Source organism: Dreissena polymorpha, chromosome 8 (genome assembly GCF_020536995.1).
Source record: "Dreissena polymorpha isolate Duluth1 chromosome 8, UMN_Dpol_1.0, whole genome shotgun sequence".
NCBI classification, from domain to species: Eukaryota; Metazoa; Mollusca; class Bivalvia; order Myida; family Dreissenidae; genus Dreissena; species Dreissena polymorpha.
The window spans coordinates 3199470-3218602 of NC_068362.1; the positions used below are offsets into that span (position 1 = coordinate 3199470).

General features: G+C 32.3%; 1 protein-coding gene and 1 non-coding gene across 2 annotated transcripts; both read left to right on the top strand.

Annotated features, from left to right (window-relative positions):
- The first annotated feature begins 1755 nt into the window (after positions 1-1755).
- LOC127842148 (GRIP and coiled-coil domain-containing protein-like) lies at positions 1756-13870 on the top strand. The gene is made up of 16 exons (XM_052371497.1): positions 1756-1832; positions 2184-2339; positions 4291-4382; positions 5997-6063; positions 6518-6631; positions 6928-7019; positions 7319-7465; positions 7772-7819; positions 8978-9046; positions 9261-9326; positions 9848-9965; positions 11147-11241; positions 11351-11534; positions 11661-11741; positions 12027-12107; positions 12890-13870. The coding sequence occupies exons 1-16, from the start codon at positions 1785-1787 to the stop codon at positions 13262-13264; spliced, it is 1833 nt and encodes a 610-aa protein (XP_052227457.1). The 5' UTR covers positions 1756-1784; the 3' UTR covers positions 13265-13870.
- A 3340-nt stretch (positions 13871-17210) lies between these two features.
- Positions 17211-17300, top strand: Trnaf-aaa (transfer RNA phenylalanine (anticodon AAA)). Its single transcript is given in 2 exon segments — positions 17211-17247; positions 17265-17300. It is a non-coding gene; the product is annotated as a tRNA-Phe (tRNA).
- The last annotated feature ends 1833 nt before the right edge of the window (positions 17301-19133 follow it).

The following is a 19133-nucleotide window of genomic DNA, read 5'->3' on the forward strand; positions in this document are numbered from 1 at the left end:
AGAGGGAAATGGAATTCATTGCCTAAGTTATTTCGTTCCTACAATAGCACGTTTCGCCATTTTCATGTTTTAATTGGCAACGAATGTCTATTAATAATAGTATTTTACTATATATTTCTTACAAAAGTAAAAGTCCATAATTGCTCTATAGCTACGTTGTCATTAAATTTGATAACACATGGATCCCGTCGCCAAATGCGGAGGTATCCATCGTGAGTATGAATGAACCAATCGTGTAGCAGGCATCTAAATACAACATACACATATGCTGGTCAAGTTATTTCGTCAATCCTATGTTCAAATGATTCGATCACAAATCGGGAATTCAAAATCTTAAATATTATGAAGCATCAACACATTACTACTTTGCAACGGATCGGTACCACATGCGTCGTCTGAACAGAGTCCGCTTTGTTTCAAATTTATTAATTGACTCGTTAACTAATTTGACCAATGCATTTAGGTTCTCGACTTGTTCAACAGACATGTTTTTGACGATTGCTCACACATATGAATGGTTTGGAAATACTCCATCTGCATAATATTTTACTTTTCTTCGCTATTTTTAACTTTTTGAATGTTTGATTAGACAACACAATCAATAACATACCCTTCTTATTTAGATTTTTTAAAAACATTTTATGATATAATGATATCAACACGCCATTCAAGCGAATAGGAAAAATTGCGATTGTATTATTCTATCACTATGTTTATGCCGTATGGTATCGTACTATTCAACATTTAGTCCTCTGCAATATAACGCATACCTTGTTTCTGTTTTCGTTGAGTGTGCTGCTATCTTAGGAGATAAGAATCGTTTAAAATGAATTCTTCTTACATTTAAAAGCAAAGATGGCACACTCTTCGCACTTCAAACGGCACTTTTTTCTCTGCGAAAATGACGGTTGGGCGTAAAACTATTTCATCTAATAAAAATATTGAACAGAAACAACAGTTCACACCGGACCCACATTTTGTGTTTAAGTGAATCGTAATACTTTCAAGCTATAACCATTTTGTTTGTAATACAAGTCGTTAGCATGAGAACATATACAAAAACTGAGATTTAAACTTTTTTTTCATTGTGATGGTGGCAAATAGTGTATTCATTTGTTTGCCTTTGTAGCAAATTGCTTATTTTGTTAAACATTGTCATCGATTAATGGTAAACCCAACTAAAGATAAGTGACTGTAGTGGACTAATGTTATTGATAGAACATATCGCGATTTGTTGTTTATTTATTGCACTGAAAACACAACAGCATATTTTAATCGTTCACTGATATCGACATTTCTCTTACCAATACAATTATGTGTTACATGGAAAAACATATAAGACTATTGTTTTACTTTACATAGTATACAGATCTAGGTAGCATCAGGTAGAAAGTAAATTTCCTCATACCCAAATGGTGCTTGCATCTCAACTTTATTGTCTTTTCATATTGGGAAAATAAGTTGCTAAATAGAGTAATACCTGTTAGTTGGTTTACTTTTCAGATGCAAGCAATACTTCACAATGGTAACGACATGCATGAGCAAGCCAGATACAAGATATATACTTAAAATTTACAACATTTATACCGCTGTCAAACCGATATATTGTGTAGACATGTGCACATTTGTATTATGGTATTGTTAAGTGTATCAGTCCTTGGATATAATCATATTGTGTATATCATGTTTTGTTCTAAAGAGTCATTATGTTTTTTGATAATCTGTATCGTAATGTGTTGGTTTATTGTAGCGGCTTTGAGTCGGTTGAAAATGTTCTCTCAGATATGGAAAATTCAACGAAATATGCTAAGGCAATGATTCTCCGAATGCAGGTAACTCAAAGCGTGAATCTGAAAATGAAAACTGTCTATTGAAAAGTAATTAACTCTTGAACAATAAACAATGGATGATAAACGTTCACATTTTAAGATTATAGATAAATAAATGTTTTCAATTAAAGACAACTGATAGCATGGGCTCTTTAAGACCGTGAAGCTACGTTAAACAAAAATGTAATGGTCTTGCATTTGTCCTTGTTAAAATCATTCTATATGTTAAAAATAATAATTATAATTTCTTCAAATATATGCATATTTATGAGATAGCCAGCCTCATTACAGTCTTGTAAATGTTTAAAATCAGTTCACATTTTTGCTGTTATTACTTTCTTTATCCATACACAGGAATCAAAGAATCAGTGGTTGCGTTCGTTTGAAGAAACAATAAACTCTATGCAATCAAAGTTGCGACAGGCGAACAATATGTACGGACATCTGAATAATCAGTTCCGACATGTGGTGGCTGCAAACTGGTTTTTGCACGCTCGTATTGCTAGCCAGGTAGACCAACGAACACTTTTCAGTATTTGAATAAGCGTGAATTTAAATGTATAGCTCACCAACAGTAACCTAAAAATGAAGAAAGCCACACTGAATAACATTTATCGTGTCATTCGTGGTAATCTATTTAATAAATATAAATATAAATAAATAAATCAATAAAAATATATAAATATTTAAAATTTCACGTCATGCGGGCCTCGCCACAGCTTCATTGACAATTTGCATGTAATATGCGTGCATTTGATTGCCAGTTTAAGATTACTAACACTCTCAGCAGTTTTCGGATCGGAAAAGCGAGGTGATGTACTCTGTAACCAAATTTCACAGAAAAGAATGAAATTGTACGATTCATAAATAGATCCCGAAAGATATTTAATTGTTCTTCTTACTCTTCATCAATTTGCTTTGACACACGACTTTCAATATGAAAATTAGTCATAACATTGTAATTTTAAGCATGAAGCATATCACAAAAAAAGTTGCACAATCAGAAAGAACTACTTTTTCGGCCGGTATGGCTAGCACGCATTGTATTGGATTGAAGTACAGTTTAAAGTATAGTTCCAAAAGGGTCTCTCCGTTAAATACACATTGCATATACACTTTTACGCATGAATTACGAATTAAATAAGTATATCTCTCATGGTAAAAAACATCTTACGCATTGACCGCTATTGATACACTTTATTCAGAGTTAATGGTTTATTCTCATGGCTATCAGACAAATTTTAAATACAAAGTTGTGGCGTTTGCATTATTAAAAGGATTGTTTTCTTCGGATGTTCTCTAAAAGTTTACTATCTAGGAATAAAATACATATACCGATAGATAGCGGAATGTTCGGTTTCAAATGTTTATCAGTCCTATTTAAATTTTAAATTGTTCAAGAAATAAATCATTAATACATACTCTGGGCTCGACGTTAATCTGACAAAATAGTTGTAATCGTTTGCAATTGTGGTCAAGTTAGTGTTTCTATTCACCAACAGTGAAACCATAAAATCCGTTTGAACAAATGAATTGATCATTTTAAACCTATTAAAACTGTGAACACTGAAAGAGTGACGTCATTAATCCAGCTGTTAACATTTGTGCTGGTCAAAAGTCTTTGGAGTAATGTTTTAGCTTACAGCATTACCCCATAGTTTGTAGCACGCTGAGCACGCCGTCAGTTAAACATGCATTAATCAATACATATTCACATATAACATTCTAGAGGCTAGAGGGAAATGTGAAAGGTGTAAACAAATCAGCTTGAGGTTGTATTGCATGGAATGCAATACAGATTTATGGGTTACATTAACTACATGTATTTAAATGCTAATTGTGTTACCTTAATGTCGTTTTGATGAGTATTTACAATCCACTTGTATCAATACTTTGAACTAGTATGTTTTACTTGTTTACTTTAACTTTGTTATTTTCAGGTAAGAACTCATTCTGCAGAATAAAAAAAACATGGGTGGTTTGGGTATTAGTAATGGATACAGAACAATACTATTCCTCTGAAAAAATCTTCAAAATTTCATGTGTAAATACTCCTAGACCGAAACACTATTTGGAGTCTTGCACTAGTATAGTATAGTTAGTAATAGAACGTTCCACAGTACTTTATAAAACAACATGAATTTAAGGTGTGTTTTCCATTATAAAAATCTCACTAATTATTTGCATGCCGTTCAACACATCGCTTACTAAAACAATGTTTTATAATTAAAGTCGTAAGAGACGAATCTAGGCCTCGATATTAAATTCATTGTCTGTCATATAGCAATCGATTTAAATGTTCAACTCAAACGGACAGACAGACATCAACACGCCGGTGATAAAATATTTCTTTCACATGATTGTAAATGCATATCATTTCCTATCCTATAATATCTAAAATAACTATATATTGTAAATAGATCGTTCAATATGTCACTTGTTTTCGCTTTACTTATTTCAGGAAGAGACAATACAAAAAGATCAGGGCATATATGAAAAGCTCCTAAAGGAATATGCAAATTTGAAATCTAAAATATCCGAAGAACATTGTCGGTATGTCATTTTAATCGGATTTGTTCACCCAACAATATTTTCTTATATATATTCAAACACCGGATAAGGGAATTCGGGCAAGCGCTATATTTCTGTGTTCTAAACAATGGGCGTAAATCGTTGATTGAATTAAAGTGCTTCAATGGCCGCCTTTTCTTTATTGATTTTTCTATGTGAAGACGAGTGTTTTTGAAACAAAAATAAAAATAGATCCTAGATTGGTGAAAACAAACTAGACAACATGTTTAAAAGAAATGGTACCAAGAGATAAACAAGTGTTCTACCATTGAAATAAATTTGCGTGTGTATAATCGAAAACACATTCATGTACACTGTTTGGAAATCTCCAACATTCAGTTCATATTAGCAGTCACGTGATCAATGAAGCCACAATGACGTCACGAAATTTGTGACGTCATTAGATCGTTCTCGACTTATTCACATTTTCACGATTGTGTGTACATATACCTTATATATGCTGGAGTGAATAGGAGAGAATATGTTATTATGTTATTTTGTTTATGAATAAACATACAAACTTGTATATTTGGTTCATTGATCCCAGTTTCGCTCTGTAACAGAGATGACTAAATTTGTTGGCATTGTCTTAGAGCTAACAATTACTTAGTATTAATATATAATTAAAATAAAATTATTTTATCAATGGTTCCATTTATACATATTTATATATGTTATCCATCTTACTTCGTTGGCATCCGTGTGTTGGTTTAAAAAAGTGTTAGATTTAAATCGTAAATACCCGCTTAAAAAGTCATATATTTGCAATTAAATTGCTCATTAGGGGATAATTCATTAGTCTTATTATAGCCCTAGGTTTATTTTGTCATAATTTGTAAGCTAATTCATTGATTTTTGCTCTCATTCGATAATGCCAGCACAACATATTACATAAACATAATTTACCATTTGTTTAACCGCTCAATGGTAGATCCAATCAATGTTGCTTTGCATTTATTTTTTTACAAACACTTAATTACATACCCAGTGGAACATACTTGCTTTGACGATTATTTAGCAAATATACAAACACATTACGGTAGTATTTTAAGTCATTTGAGTCGCCGTGGTGTAATGGATATGGTGTCTGCCTAGCGACCGGGAGGTTACGGGTTCGATCCCCACCGCGGGAGCGTTCTTTAGATCCCCCCAAAGACACCAAGTACTGGTTCTAGGCCCAGGAAACGGACTTGAGAGCGTTTATATAAGCCTTGGGCTTTCGATGCAATCGAGCTAAAATAAATAGGTTTAAACTAACTAATAGATTCCAAACTTGATCCTATTTTATTTCGAGGCTAAGTTTAGTTCCAGGCTCACCAAACTTGACTAAAACTTGACTAACACATTTAACTTAGACGGCAATATAAATTTATACTTAAATATATTTTTCGAATGTTGGTTATTTCGAAAGCATACAGGTATAAAATATTCAATAGCCACATTGCTCCAAGAATTTGTTTTCAATAAAGACGCTTTTGTTAAAAATAATTAAAGTTAAACTACATATATCGTCCTGGAGTAATACTACTATAACACACAAAGCAAATAATATTTTTTCCGTTTACAACTAATATAATGAGTATGTATCGTTTTTAGCCAATCCCACATTGAACCAGATCGGCTGAGTGCAGATCAATCAAACGATGAAATTGATGACAGATCGGTAAGTTTTAATTGAATATCAATACAAAGCGACTGATGAAATTCGATGTTCTTTCTATGTGCAGATGTAATTGACTCACAATATACAGTATATTATACAGCATGTAATTATTTTTCTGTATCTTAATGCATAATACTAAACACAAGAATGGACGAAAGCGTTCGTTGTAATTAGCAGGCATATGCCTACATTTTCAAAACATCACCAACCACTCGTTTTGAATTCATTTCAAAGTGATAAACTGTCGGTTAAGCTTTGACTAGCGAACTTAATATTCAGACAAGTAATTCTGCACGAGTCTAGCTTTACAAGCTGTGCCATAATTATGTTATTTGCTGTTAATAATGTTATTTATTTTAAATGAAAAAAAGCGTTTATATAGATGTACACTTGCATTAGCCTGAAAATAAATACATTATCTTGCATGTGTCGGTCTTTTACATGCATTGTACAGAGAAATGTCGGGGGAGAGATGATTTTACGACAACAACTGGACCAGATGACAAGAGAATACAATGAACACTTACAAAAGTTAAAGACTGAAAACGAATTGCTCGAAAAAAATCAGGTTTTGTATTTTGTTAGGGTGTATATTTATTCTCGTCGTTCGTAGACCGAAGAACTAAATGCTAACAATAAGATGCACCATACTTCAGTCAAATCATATTTGTTATTTAACAAGCCTGTAATTATTGCACAATTACGCTCTGCATATAAAACATTCTATACAACGGTTATCTAAAAATTAAAGAGTACAAATTATGACACTTTGTACATATAGGAACTTGTACACTTTAAAATTATGTAACTTACATCTTTAAACGTGTATTTGTTGATACACTTACTGCGTGTTATGTATTTTAGCTGCAAGTACACGAATGTTATACGAAGGAGATAAAACAAACGGAAGTTGAAATTAAAAAACTACTGCGTGAATTAAAGGCATCTCGAACGCGGTATTTCTAGGAGTTTATATAAAATTATCAATATCAGTAATAACTTTTATAATGCAATGTTTAAAATAAGATTTTAGATCGTATTTGTACAGTAAAGATATAAAATTCACAGGAATGTGTTTCCATAAAGATTCACTTGCCGATGTACATCCTATTTATGATCAGTAACACAAATGTTGCTATTAACCGTGTGCTTTTATGTTTTTGTACGTATAATTCCTTCACGTATTTCAAATGTGAAAAAGTAAGCAATTTCCAAAACCGTATTCGATTTTCATGGTGGTACATCTTAATTTCAGTGAACTTTTGGCGATAGCAAAATCCCCGGAAGACATGATGAAAATCTGTGTCAAAAACGAACAAACTCTTGTGAAGGAAATGGACCTTATTTCTCAAGATGTAGCACAAAAAGAAAATGAAATAAAAGAACTTAATTTGTCATTAAAGTTAGTTCAAATTGAATGATAGACGTGCAAGTTCTTTTATCTTATACTAACAATAGTTGCCTATTCAATCAATAGTTTGATGTATGTGTAAGGTTTAAATATTTGTAATATGAAAAATATTAATAATAACAATAATAATTATAATTATAATTATTATTTATTTTTTATACTACTACTACTACTACTACTACTACTACTACTACTACTACTACTACTACTACTACTACTACTACTACTACTAATAATAATAATAATAATAATAATAATAGTTAATAATGATACATTAATCAATGCTATATATTCTAGGTCCGTGGAGTATCAAAGTAACGAGGACAGAATCAAGTTACTTCGACAGTAAGTAAGGCTATAAATATCACAAGTACGCAGTTGTTATGCCCCCTTTCGAAGAAAAGGGGGCATATAGTGATCGGACTGTCCGTCTGTGTGTCCGTCTGTCCGTCTTTCCGTCACACTTTGCGTTTAGGTTTCGAAAAATGCTCATAACTTCTATGTCCCTTCAGATATAACCGTCATATTTGGTATGCATGTGTATATGGACAAGGCCTTTCCATACGCACACAATTTTACCCCTGTGACCTAGACCTTGAACTTAGGGTTCGCGTTTAGGTTTCGAAATCTGCTTTTAGGTTTCGAAAAATGCCCATAACTTCTTTCTCCCTTGAGATATAACCTTCATATTTGGTATGCATGTGTATATGGACAGGGCCTTTCCATACGCACAAATTTTTTTTACCCCTGTGACCTTGACCTTGAACTTAGGGTCCGCGTTTAGGTTTCGAAATCTGCGTTTAGGTTTTGAAAAATGCTCATAACTTCTATGTCCCTTGAGATATAACCTTCATATTTGGTATGCATGTGTATATGGACAATGCCTTTCCATACGCACACAAATTGTGACCCCTGTGACCTTGACCTTGAACTTAGGGTCCGCGTTTAGGTTTCGAAATTTGCGTTTAGGTTTAGAAAAAAGCTCATAATTTCTATCAAGCGTTTAAAGGGGGCATAAGTCATTCTATGGTGACAGCTCTTGTTTTTAAATTATATTTATAAGCAACTACGTACACTGATTCGTATGGTTGTAATAACTCAATAAGATTAATGCTTACCACTATGTTGAACTATAATTTAATCCATTTTAAACAGTTTTGTTTCATTGAGAATAAGAATATCGGGTTTGAGGTTGAGCGCTCTATAACCAGGTTTAAACCCCCAATGCTTTGCATTGACCGTTCCAAGGCGGTGACCCCAGCTTTATTCATATTTTGTGTTTATGTTGGTTTGTATTGTGCTGTATTGTGCTGTTTTGTACTGTTTGGACAATCGGTCACTTGCCTTAAATAAAGGACCAACTAATTGTTTTTAATGAAAATTCAATACTGCTCCAGCAGCTGGAGTTTCACTTCTTTATATTGATAGCATTTAAGTCAAAATTCATATTGTAAAATATTTAATATCCTTGGAATGCATTAAAATAATCATACAATTATACAGACTGCAGCGAAAGAAAGGGACAATTGTCATCCTGAAGAAGCAGAAACACTTACTGCACACGAGACTGAAGTAAGAATTTACATCATTTGTAAATTTGTCAAAACAATTAAACAGATTCAACCATAATATATGTATATTTGCAAATGCTTAGTATATATTATTGAACAAAATGAGCAGTATTTACATAAACATTAAAAAAAACAACCGTTTTAAACGTAAATTAAATCGTTCAAACCAGCAATAAACGACTTAAGATGATTACAGCACTGTCCTTTCATTCCAGCACTGTGCAAGAATCTGTTGAGTTACTGAAACAAGAGGTTACTACGGGCGTAATCAGCGAACCAAGGTTTGCTATTTTTCGTTTTGCCCCAATGTCAGCTATGAGAGTGTATGTTATCGGTTTGTTAAAGAGTTTCTCATTAACGTGTTTAAAAAAATCACAAGCTGAACTGAAGCACACAACTATCTACGTAAAATACTTTAAGTATACAATTTGTCATGCACTGAGTGAAAATGGTAAGTTCAAAATAACTCTCTTGAATGTATTAATATATATATGTTCAAAACCGTTTTAAAGTAAAGGATCAGTTAGTATGTTGACAATATTTTATGGATATTTGAAAAAAGTGAGAAGATTTAGATACGAAATGGTATTGTTTAGACAGGACGCATTTCGTAGACTACTTTTTTGTTCGCTAAAGCATAGCAATCGAATGATAATAACAGTATAAAAGCATAAACGGAATGACAATAGCACTTATTCAGATATATAACAAGAGTGAAACGTGCACCATATCGTAATTAGTAAATACCTTTTATAAATTATAACGGCATCAAATATTCAACAATGTTTTGTGACCTTTTCAGTCAGAAATTGAAGCAGTTGATCGAAATAGATGTGCAGTTAGAACAAGACTATAAAAGGACTCAACAGGATCTGCAGAACCATGAAAGACGTTGTAGCGAACACGGGGTAGCTACTCCGGTAAATGTTTTACATGTGTTATGGTCCATCTGTTACCACGTATCATATCATGTTGCAAAAATAAAAATCTACATACTTCTATTTTATGTACACTATGTAATTATTCTTCAAACTGTTTAAAGATGTTAATGCTGATCAAAATTGTTAAAGCATACTATTTGCAATTGGTCGATTCCATATGCCACGCTAAGTAAGGAATACTCGCCTTTGATATGTCTGTGATATGCACAACAGGAGTCGTCGTAAAAAACATTTCATAAAGTGTTGATGAAATATAGGTGGGCTATTATTGTCAACAATGATATAAATTTATATGTAAACAAGTAAGCAACTTCAACAAGATACACTTTCAACTCTGAGTAAAGACGATCTTAGCTTCAACCATTTGGAGTTTTGCTTGCCAAGCTTCTTTCAAAGCATTCAATATAAAGAAGTGAAACTCCAGCTGCTAGAGCATGATTCATTACAGGTCGAAAATGCTTTACTACAGAAAATATAAAGTTAACAATGCTTTGGTTTGCAATTCATATGGCACTTATTAGTAATACATGTCTCGTGGTTTTTTAATACTTAAATGCAGTGCATTTATTGAACGTTCAACATACTTTTGTTTTGTTACTCCATTATGCATTCTAAAAAATGCTGTTATAGTTTTTGAACCATAAAATGAATGTGAACCAAAAAAAAATTTTTTTTGCATTATACTCTTACTCAAGAAAAGTAATATGATCTCAATAATGGATATTTAATGTATATCCATATTCAAAAGAATGCAGTTCTGATACGGCATTGTTTTTTGTTTTTATAAACATACAAAATAAGACAAAAATTACATGCATGTGCATTATGCTTACAAGAGTGCAAATGACGTCATCATTTTTAAATGCTAGTTATATTATTTGTAAATGAAGTCAAACATAAGCGTTGCCATGGGGATATAATACCGAATGTTACTGTTAAAGTAATAAAGTAAAACACACTAAATTCATAATATCGTTCCCTTCAATAAATACCTATATATGATAAATATTCTATGGTCTTTTTGCATGCTTGTATAATCCATTTCCTAAATTTACAAGAGACTATAGAAGAGACGCCTGTGTTATATTTAAATTTATAACAAATGTAGATACCACGCAAAAACTATCTATTAATATAACTATCATGTGTTTATATGTTAGATTGAGCTTTTTGAAGAGAACATTCTACATGCCGAAGTTGCCGAAGTTTTGCGTGAAAACACAATTCTTCAAGACATATCAAAAATTTATGATCGGTATAACAATTTCAAGTATTACAATTATACTAAAATGCATATAACAAATTTATTAACTGTATATGATTATGACAATATTGTCCATTACAACCATATTTGACTTTGATAGATTGCAACCGGATGAGACAAGCTCACTTCAGGACGTACCAGGTTCGCACGATGCCCTTGATCCACTTAAGATTCCTGATCTTTACAAGAATTTGTATGATAACCACTGGCGCGATGCGTTTAAAGCGGAAAATATCATTGATTATGATATGCGTCGAGAAAAAACCATTCTTGAAATTTTTGAGGTAGGCTTTTCATCGTTCACTGGAAATCCGGCTGAAAACATTTATCAGAATATAATAAAAGTACATCGAATTTTTGCAGAATAAAATTTCATATAGTTTTTCTTAAAATGAATTGCTTTTTTTCAGGAGGTATGCGCATTTTGTACAGATATATTTGATACACAGAAGATGGTTAAGATAGAGCGTTTGAAGCAAGAATCAACTGATGTACGAAACAAAATCGTAATTTATAATTTCATTGACTTTTAAAACACATGAAATGTAACGACTTGCATAACTTTGTTAACAGGTTTATGTTGGTCAAAAGGATGCTCTTATGTTTCTCTTATACTGAAATTACCTTTCTATTGACGTGTTTAAATAACAAATTGTCATTTATTGAAGGAAACTATTCTTAAAATTTTGAAATAAACTTTGGGAATTAGAAAGTTTTTATTGTCATAAACTATCTTTGCTTTTAATTAAATGATTTATCGATGATTATCATTTAAGGGTTGTTACCCAGATGAGTCACGTGTGCTGGAATTGATGAGGAATGAGACAACGGAGTGTTCTCTAAATGTTATGTATCAGGTAAAACGATTTTCACAAACTAATCTCATTTAAATGAATCTTTTTATAAATTTGACGCGTCTCCATTTGGTTTTGATTTCTTGTCACATAAGCGATTCATTTGCGGTAAGTTGGCAATATGATATCTAGATAAGCAGTAATGTTATTTGCTTTGTTACAAAAAGCTTATTTCACATTTGCATATTTTCTTAGTATCTCACCACAGGTAACACACAACCCAACATGTATTAGAAGGAATAAATAACATGCATAATTTAGTAGATATTTATACACATCTTATCCAGTTTCTCCTCAACAAGTTAACGTGTAGTTTAGGTTCAACAATTTACGTGAAATAAGCCATTTTTGTAAACAGTTTATAGAGGAGGATCACGTAAAAGTACTATTGCGTATGTTGTATGAACAAATCAGCTGATGTAGCGTTTTTATCATATCATGTTTGTACCGCTTAAAGAAGACCATACATAGACAAGTTTTAGTAGTTTATTACTAAGATAGTCAATTAATTGTTAGAATTTTGAATAATCCAATGTAAAAATGTATTTTATGTTTTAGTTATATTTTGCACTTTAAGATTTGTATCACTTCGTACAGTATTTTCGTGTATGTTTTTTATCCATAATTGTGCAAAACATTGTTATCGTGATTCAAAATTGTACTTTTAGGCATTCGATATGGTACTTTATTTTCCCAATTATCGGCGGTATAAGATTATTTTATAATTAGCTTCTATATTCTTATAATCTAGTTAATCTACGACATATTGCCTTCTTTTTTATCAGATATTCAACAATCAACGAGGGATGATGTGGTTTAAACCATCCATAGAAGATAAGTCCCTTTTCGTTAAAGAGAGTATCCGAATATGTTGGTTAATGAACCTCTCTGAGCCGCCTGTCTTAGTTCATACAAACATTAAAAGTGGTGACCATTTTGATCCAAATTTCTATCAACGATATGCTTGCAAAGGTAAAAAAGTTTATTTCGTTGTGTTGCCCGCACTAGTGCGCAGGGATGGAATCGTTGTTGCGAAAGGTATTGTTGAATGTGAACCATCAAAAGGAAAACAAACTAGACCAAGGAAAATTCGTGTCAGATCAAATATAAGGGACAGATTGGATATTTTTATTGCCCCGCTTTATCAGGAAGGAAAATAAATTTTAATTCCTTTCAAGTCTTCCATGTGTCAAATTCTTGTCGTTAAAAGTGTTGCTGCTAGAGTGATAAAAAGTACACACATATAAACACGATCTTTAGCGCCACCATATGTTGCTTCAAACGCTTTCGACATGTAAGAAGAGGTGGCCATTTGTTTGCAGAACAATTACATGGTTTTACTTGTGTAATTGGAAGTACAAAATGCTGCCAGATGGATGAAACATTATAAACATATCAATCATCGAACTTGCTCACCTCCTTATTTCGGTAATCTCTTTCAATATTTCCGGAGCTATAGCCCTCTTTTGATCAAACAACTAATATTTTTCGTAACGTGCGTAGCGCGTTACTAAAACGAAATTACTGCCAGAGGGATGAACCGAATAAAACATATGTTGAACGTGTGCACCTATATAATTTGGATCGCTTTTTTCGAAATTATCTCAGTTTTGACACTCTATTGGTAAAAATGACATTTTGCACTAGTGTTGCAAGTAAATCAAACATATATTGCTGTCATATTTATGAAAGTTTGCAATCACATTAAACATCATCTTACTTGCCAAACTGAGGATTGTCAGACCAACAGTTTATTACCATTGATATGCAACGGCCATATTTCTAGTTTATATTTAAGCAGTATCCATTTTGTATTCGATCACTTGAGGGTCAGCGCGTTGATGAAAGCCAGAGATACGATATTGGTGGAGATACCCAGTTATGACATTTCGTATTGAATATGTTGTAAAGTTTATAAACAAGTGTTTGAAATCTCACAAAATTATATTAACAGTAATTTTGCAAACATATAAACACTTTGTTTAAAGTATACGTAAACACTGCTGTTGAAACCATTTTGCATTAACACAACCCTGTTGTTTAATTCTTAAAAAAAAATATCTAAGTATATATCTTTCTGTTTCTCTTGTAAATGAATAATAATTCGTATCGTCTACCTTGCACAAATGGATCAATAATATGCCCTCCTTAACAAAATTATAGCATTGTTTCGCGTAATTCCGTACTGGTTAGAACCAATGAAGTTGTTTTATTTAATATATTACTTTACTGGAGGGTTGCTTGAAACCCAGATTATAGTTTAATTTGTTTTATATATATGAATAAACGTTGCTGTTTCGCATTAAATATATAATCACTGCTCTAAGAAATATACATACGATTTGATTATAAAACTGTCCCGTTCTGCAATATGAAGGTAATTTGAAATCTTTCAAATGATTGAACTTTGAAGGCACTCCCGTAATTCTTGCAATACTGCAACCGTTTATTTTAGAATTTGGATATGGTAGATCCTTATGACAATATACATGTATACACTGCTGGTCCTCAACTTGATGCAAGTTTGAGTCATTTTGTAAAGAGGTCGACATCGTTAAAGATAATTCAGTCAAAGTCGTCCTGCAAGGACGATGTTCAAATCTTGACTCGATTAAACTCTTCATTACTATCTTGTTGTGTAAGAGTGCAAAAAGAAATATCAAATAAAATATAAACAACTACAATCTGACTTTTTTTAATGTCAAAACGACAAATTACTAGAGATATATACATAGCAAAAGAACACTGAATATTGAATTTCCAAATCATATTAAACTTACCCGTTGTTCATAATTTGTTTTAATTAATCACACAGTTCATCTAAAATTTGCATTGTGTGCTGACATTCTTGTTTCACTTACAGTTTTTGATATAAGCGCATTATTGTTCATTAAATTGTTTGAAATGTTCAAACTCACCCGCTCTATAAGGAACTTTAGGAAATCGAAGCCCTGTGGATTTAAGAATGATACATTTATGGGTTTGACCATTTGGAACTTTGTCGGACGGTTTCTATACGACACCTTCAGCGAAACCTTTTGTTTGGATTTGTGGTCGAGATATGAGCAGGTGGAAAAATATCTGTGACGTTGTAGCTTCTCATAAAATGCAGCGGTCAATGACTGGTACACTTGTGTTTTACATAGGCAGTCAACAAAGCATATGTAAAGACGAGTTGCACATTCCCGTTTCTAGCGATTATCTCAGCGCAATTATTTATCAATTCAACGAGGCTCGCGATTTAAAGGTACTGCTTTATACTATTCAAATGACGCTCATTGTCGTTTGATATTTACAAATTGTGTTTTTCAACTCCCAAAATATGTTTTTTCAAATAAAAGTGTCATTTGATTGCTAAATTGCGGCATAAATCGGCAAATACACGCAATCTAGATTTGTGTTTGTTCAGTGCGACCCAGAGTCGACTTTTTTAACCATGTCTAATCAATGATAAGATCACTGTTTTGAATATAAACATTACCATTTTGTTACTATAATTACTAGGTCATTATTTCTCGATAACACGCGCCAGTTATGTGATCCGCGTGGTATAATACCAATACATTAACTGATATATGAACTATTAAAGTAACATTTACAAAGTTTTTTTGGAAGTTAGTTAAGATAATGTTTAATTGTACATTCGTTAGTGCCGTAGATGTATTAACATACTAATGATACATCGTTAGCTATTATCAAAAGACGCTTCTCTACTTAAATAGAATTATAATAGACACTTGTTTTTGGGTGTTGTGACATTTTCATTGTTTTACTTGCAGGTTATTACAATATGGCAGCTGATTATTATAAAGCAAACAATGAAGCGTCAGAAACTCTAACATGATAACAATTCTTTTGTTACCAGCTACTTTTATACTAGAAACCGATTTATGAAAATAAAATGATTAAACCTTGCTTAACTGAACAGTCAATGTAAAGAATCGTGGAATAGAACCGAGACGGAGGTCTAGGCGAAACTAGCTCTAACCTCAGAATTAATCATAAAATAAAAATATAAATGATAGGAAGTGACGCGTACATCGAATCATACACAAACGCATTCAGTGTTAATGTATTGTAATTATCGGAAATATATTACATCGATATTCATGTATTAATGAGGTATTTTCACATAAATAATATGAAGCATTTTCACGAAATTTAAGAGAATGCATGTTTTATGTTGGGAATGTACTATTTATCATTACATTTAATTAACTATATATTATAACTTATCTCATAAACTTGTTCTATCTTCAGTTATAAATACATTTGAGCACTAATGCAAAGACTTTTAGGAATTTCGCAGGCTTGTTTGTAATAATGATGAAAATGATTTGAACGCATTGTACAGTAACGACTAAACTGTATGATAATCCTATTTTATTTTCACGAGTAAATGTTTTTCAATTGGGTAATCTGCAAAATCATAGACTTTGGTTATCATGAGTTAAGACTGTCCTGACTCGACTCTGATTATACTGTGCATATGAAGGAATAATCTGAAGGTATGGCAGTTACGTGCGGAATGCCTAAATCCACGAAGCCCCTACAATGTTGATGATCATAATGAATGTAACCATTTATTGATTGGCGTCGCTCTGGAGAGCGGCGACTAGTATGTAATGCTTTTTTTTTCGCTTATGGGAGGAGAAGTTATTTTAAGGATCAATGCATATATTTTTGTTTTAAAAATATCTTGCATAGTGGTGATTTTTGTGTAAATTAGTGTAAATAAGTACTGCATTTGTGCCTATTACATTTATTACAACATTTATTGCCAATAATGCAAAGCTAATTGTTTTAACTAATAACTGATCCACAACTGATCACATGGGACAGATCACAGGTACTGGGCGAATACGCGAAACTTTCTGGTTTTGTATAAAAACAAAACATAATCAAAATATCTTTATTTTGTGTTTTTTCTAATTTGCTTATTTAGTGGAGAATCAATGTAGTACGATATTTGACGACTTATCGCGCAAGCAAGTTTATTGGAAGGCGTAGTGGTACGAAAACTTACAATCTATTAGTTTATTAATAGACATATAATAACGATCGCTATACACAACTTCACCAAATAGCAGTACATAATTGATGTCAGCCGGAATAGCTCAGTTGGGAGAACGTTACACTAAAGTTGTTTACGCAACAATCATCTAAAGGCCCCCGGTTCAATCCCGGGTTCCGGCACGAACGGAACAGTTCGGCGGCTGACTTTTTTTTTCAGTCAGGTTAATAAATATAATAAAGCTTTATTTTATGAAGACATTTTAAAATCCATTTTTCTACAATTGGACATTTTTATTAAAATTAATGGATGCCGCGTGGTGACAACGTTAATTTAAATTTCTTACATCACTTAAATATCTTATAAAAAATACATGTGTTTTTATATTAACAAATAAATGCAAACAACACATCTATTATCCATTTATTTTTATGGTTGTCTATCATAGGCCCTAAGTACTATCCCTACCACATACAGAGCGCGAAGCGCGACACGTATTATTGATTGTAACAATGAGTTGCGATAAAGGAAGCAGCCGCTTATCAAGAAGGAGCTGTGTCTCAGCAACCCGTTTCCCTCGGAGTTTTCTTTTGAGAAAAACATATAGCGCGAAGCGCGACACGTATTCCAGGTGGCATGGGCCCTTTAGCATTATCCGACCATTACGTCCATAGTTATCTTTCTTAGAATTTGATAAATTTTCAAATCGTTGTTCGAAGTCCAACATTTTCATCCGATTGTTCCCAAACTTGCACAGGTTTGTTTTATCAATGAGGACCCAACCCAAACTCTCTATATGAGCAATATCGGACCATAAGTCCAGAATTATGTCTCTTTGAATTTAAAAATAATAGTGAAAAACTGCTTGGTTAGGTGATTATGTCAACATTTTTCATCAGATTCTTTCCAAACGTACAGTGTCTTCATATCAATGAGCTTTTTTACCTCATTAAAAATGAGAAATATCGGGACAATAAGTCCAGATTTTTTTTCTATTAAATTTGACAAAATTAACAATTTCCACTTGTTTAAAAGATTTCACAACTTTCATCTGAATCTTTCCAAACTTGTTAAGTGTTTTTATATCAGTTTTACTCGAACCCTATTGAAAATGATGAATATCGGAACAATAAATCTGTTATGATCTTTTACTGAATTTCAAAGTATTGTGAAATGCAGCTTCTTTATGCAATTTACAGTATTCATTCTTTTTTTTTCAAACTTTTACAGTGTTTTCATATCAATGAGTAGTCAACCCCTATCGTCAATGAGCAACGTAAAAATAAGTTCAGAATCATCTCCCGTTGAAGTTGAGAAAAATATGAAATTACGCTTACAAGATGAAGCAGATTTTTTAAAACCCACAGTTTTGTTCCATTAATGAAAACTGCATACGGATGCCAGTAAAAAAAAGGAAACCAATGTAAATAAAATGAACTATGAAATATTTGGGGGGTTACAACACAAAATCATAGATAATGGTTACTTGGGGGATATAACACAACATCATAAATAATGATTATTTGGGGGTTATAACACAAAATTATAGATAATTGTTATACCAGTATCTTTTTCTATTTTGTTTAAAATAATCGGCCAATATATTAATATTTACAGTAGAAACAAATCGTTCCATGTAACCTTATTGGGTGCCTTTTACACTGAAATTCCCGACGCCCTCTGATGCTTTGCATCAATACTTATCTTGTATAAAATTAAAACAATAACAAATATTGAAATGATGCACTCAAATTAAGAATAACATAGGCTTTTTTTACCAAGAAATACAAATAAACATAGACTAAAGAATATGTTTACTGTGAAATTGAAAATATATTATGACTTGAATTTTTGAATAAGACTTATTATTGTCCCAATTCAATAACCCGATTGATCTTTTGTCTTGCTATTGAACTGCCCAATTGAAATGGTAAACTGTTCAATTTGCATCCGTCAGCACTGTTATAAGACCTTCCTGATTCGACCATCATGCGTATGGTACCCCCCAAGGATGT

Coding starts and splice junctions, on each gene's coding strand:
- LOC127842148 (XM_052371497.1), top strand. CDS start 1,785: ATGGAAAATTCAACGAAATATGCTAAGGCAATGATTCTCCGAATGCAG. Junction 9,966..11,146: donor AACACGGGGTAGCTACTCCG/GTAAATGTTTTA, acceptor TTTATATGTTAG/ATTGAGCTTTTTGAAGAGAA. Junction 11,242..11,350: donor ATATCAAAAATTTATGATCG/GTATAACAATTT, acceptor TGACTTTGATAG/ATTGCAACCGGATGAGACAA.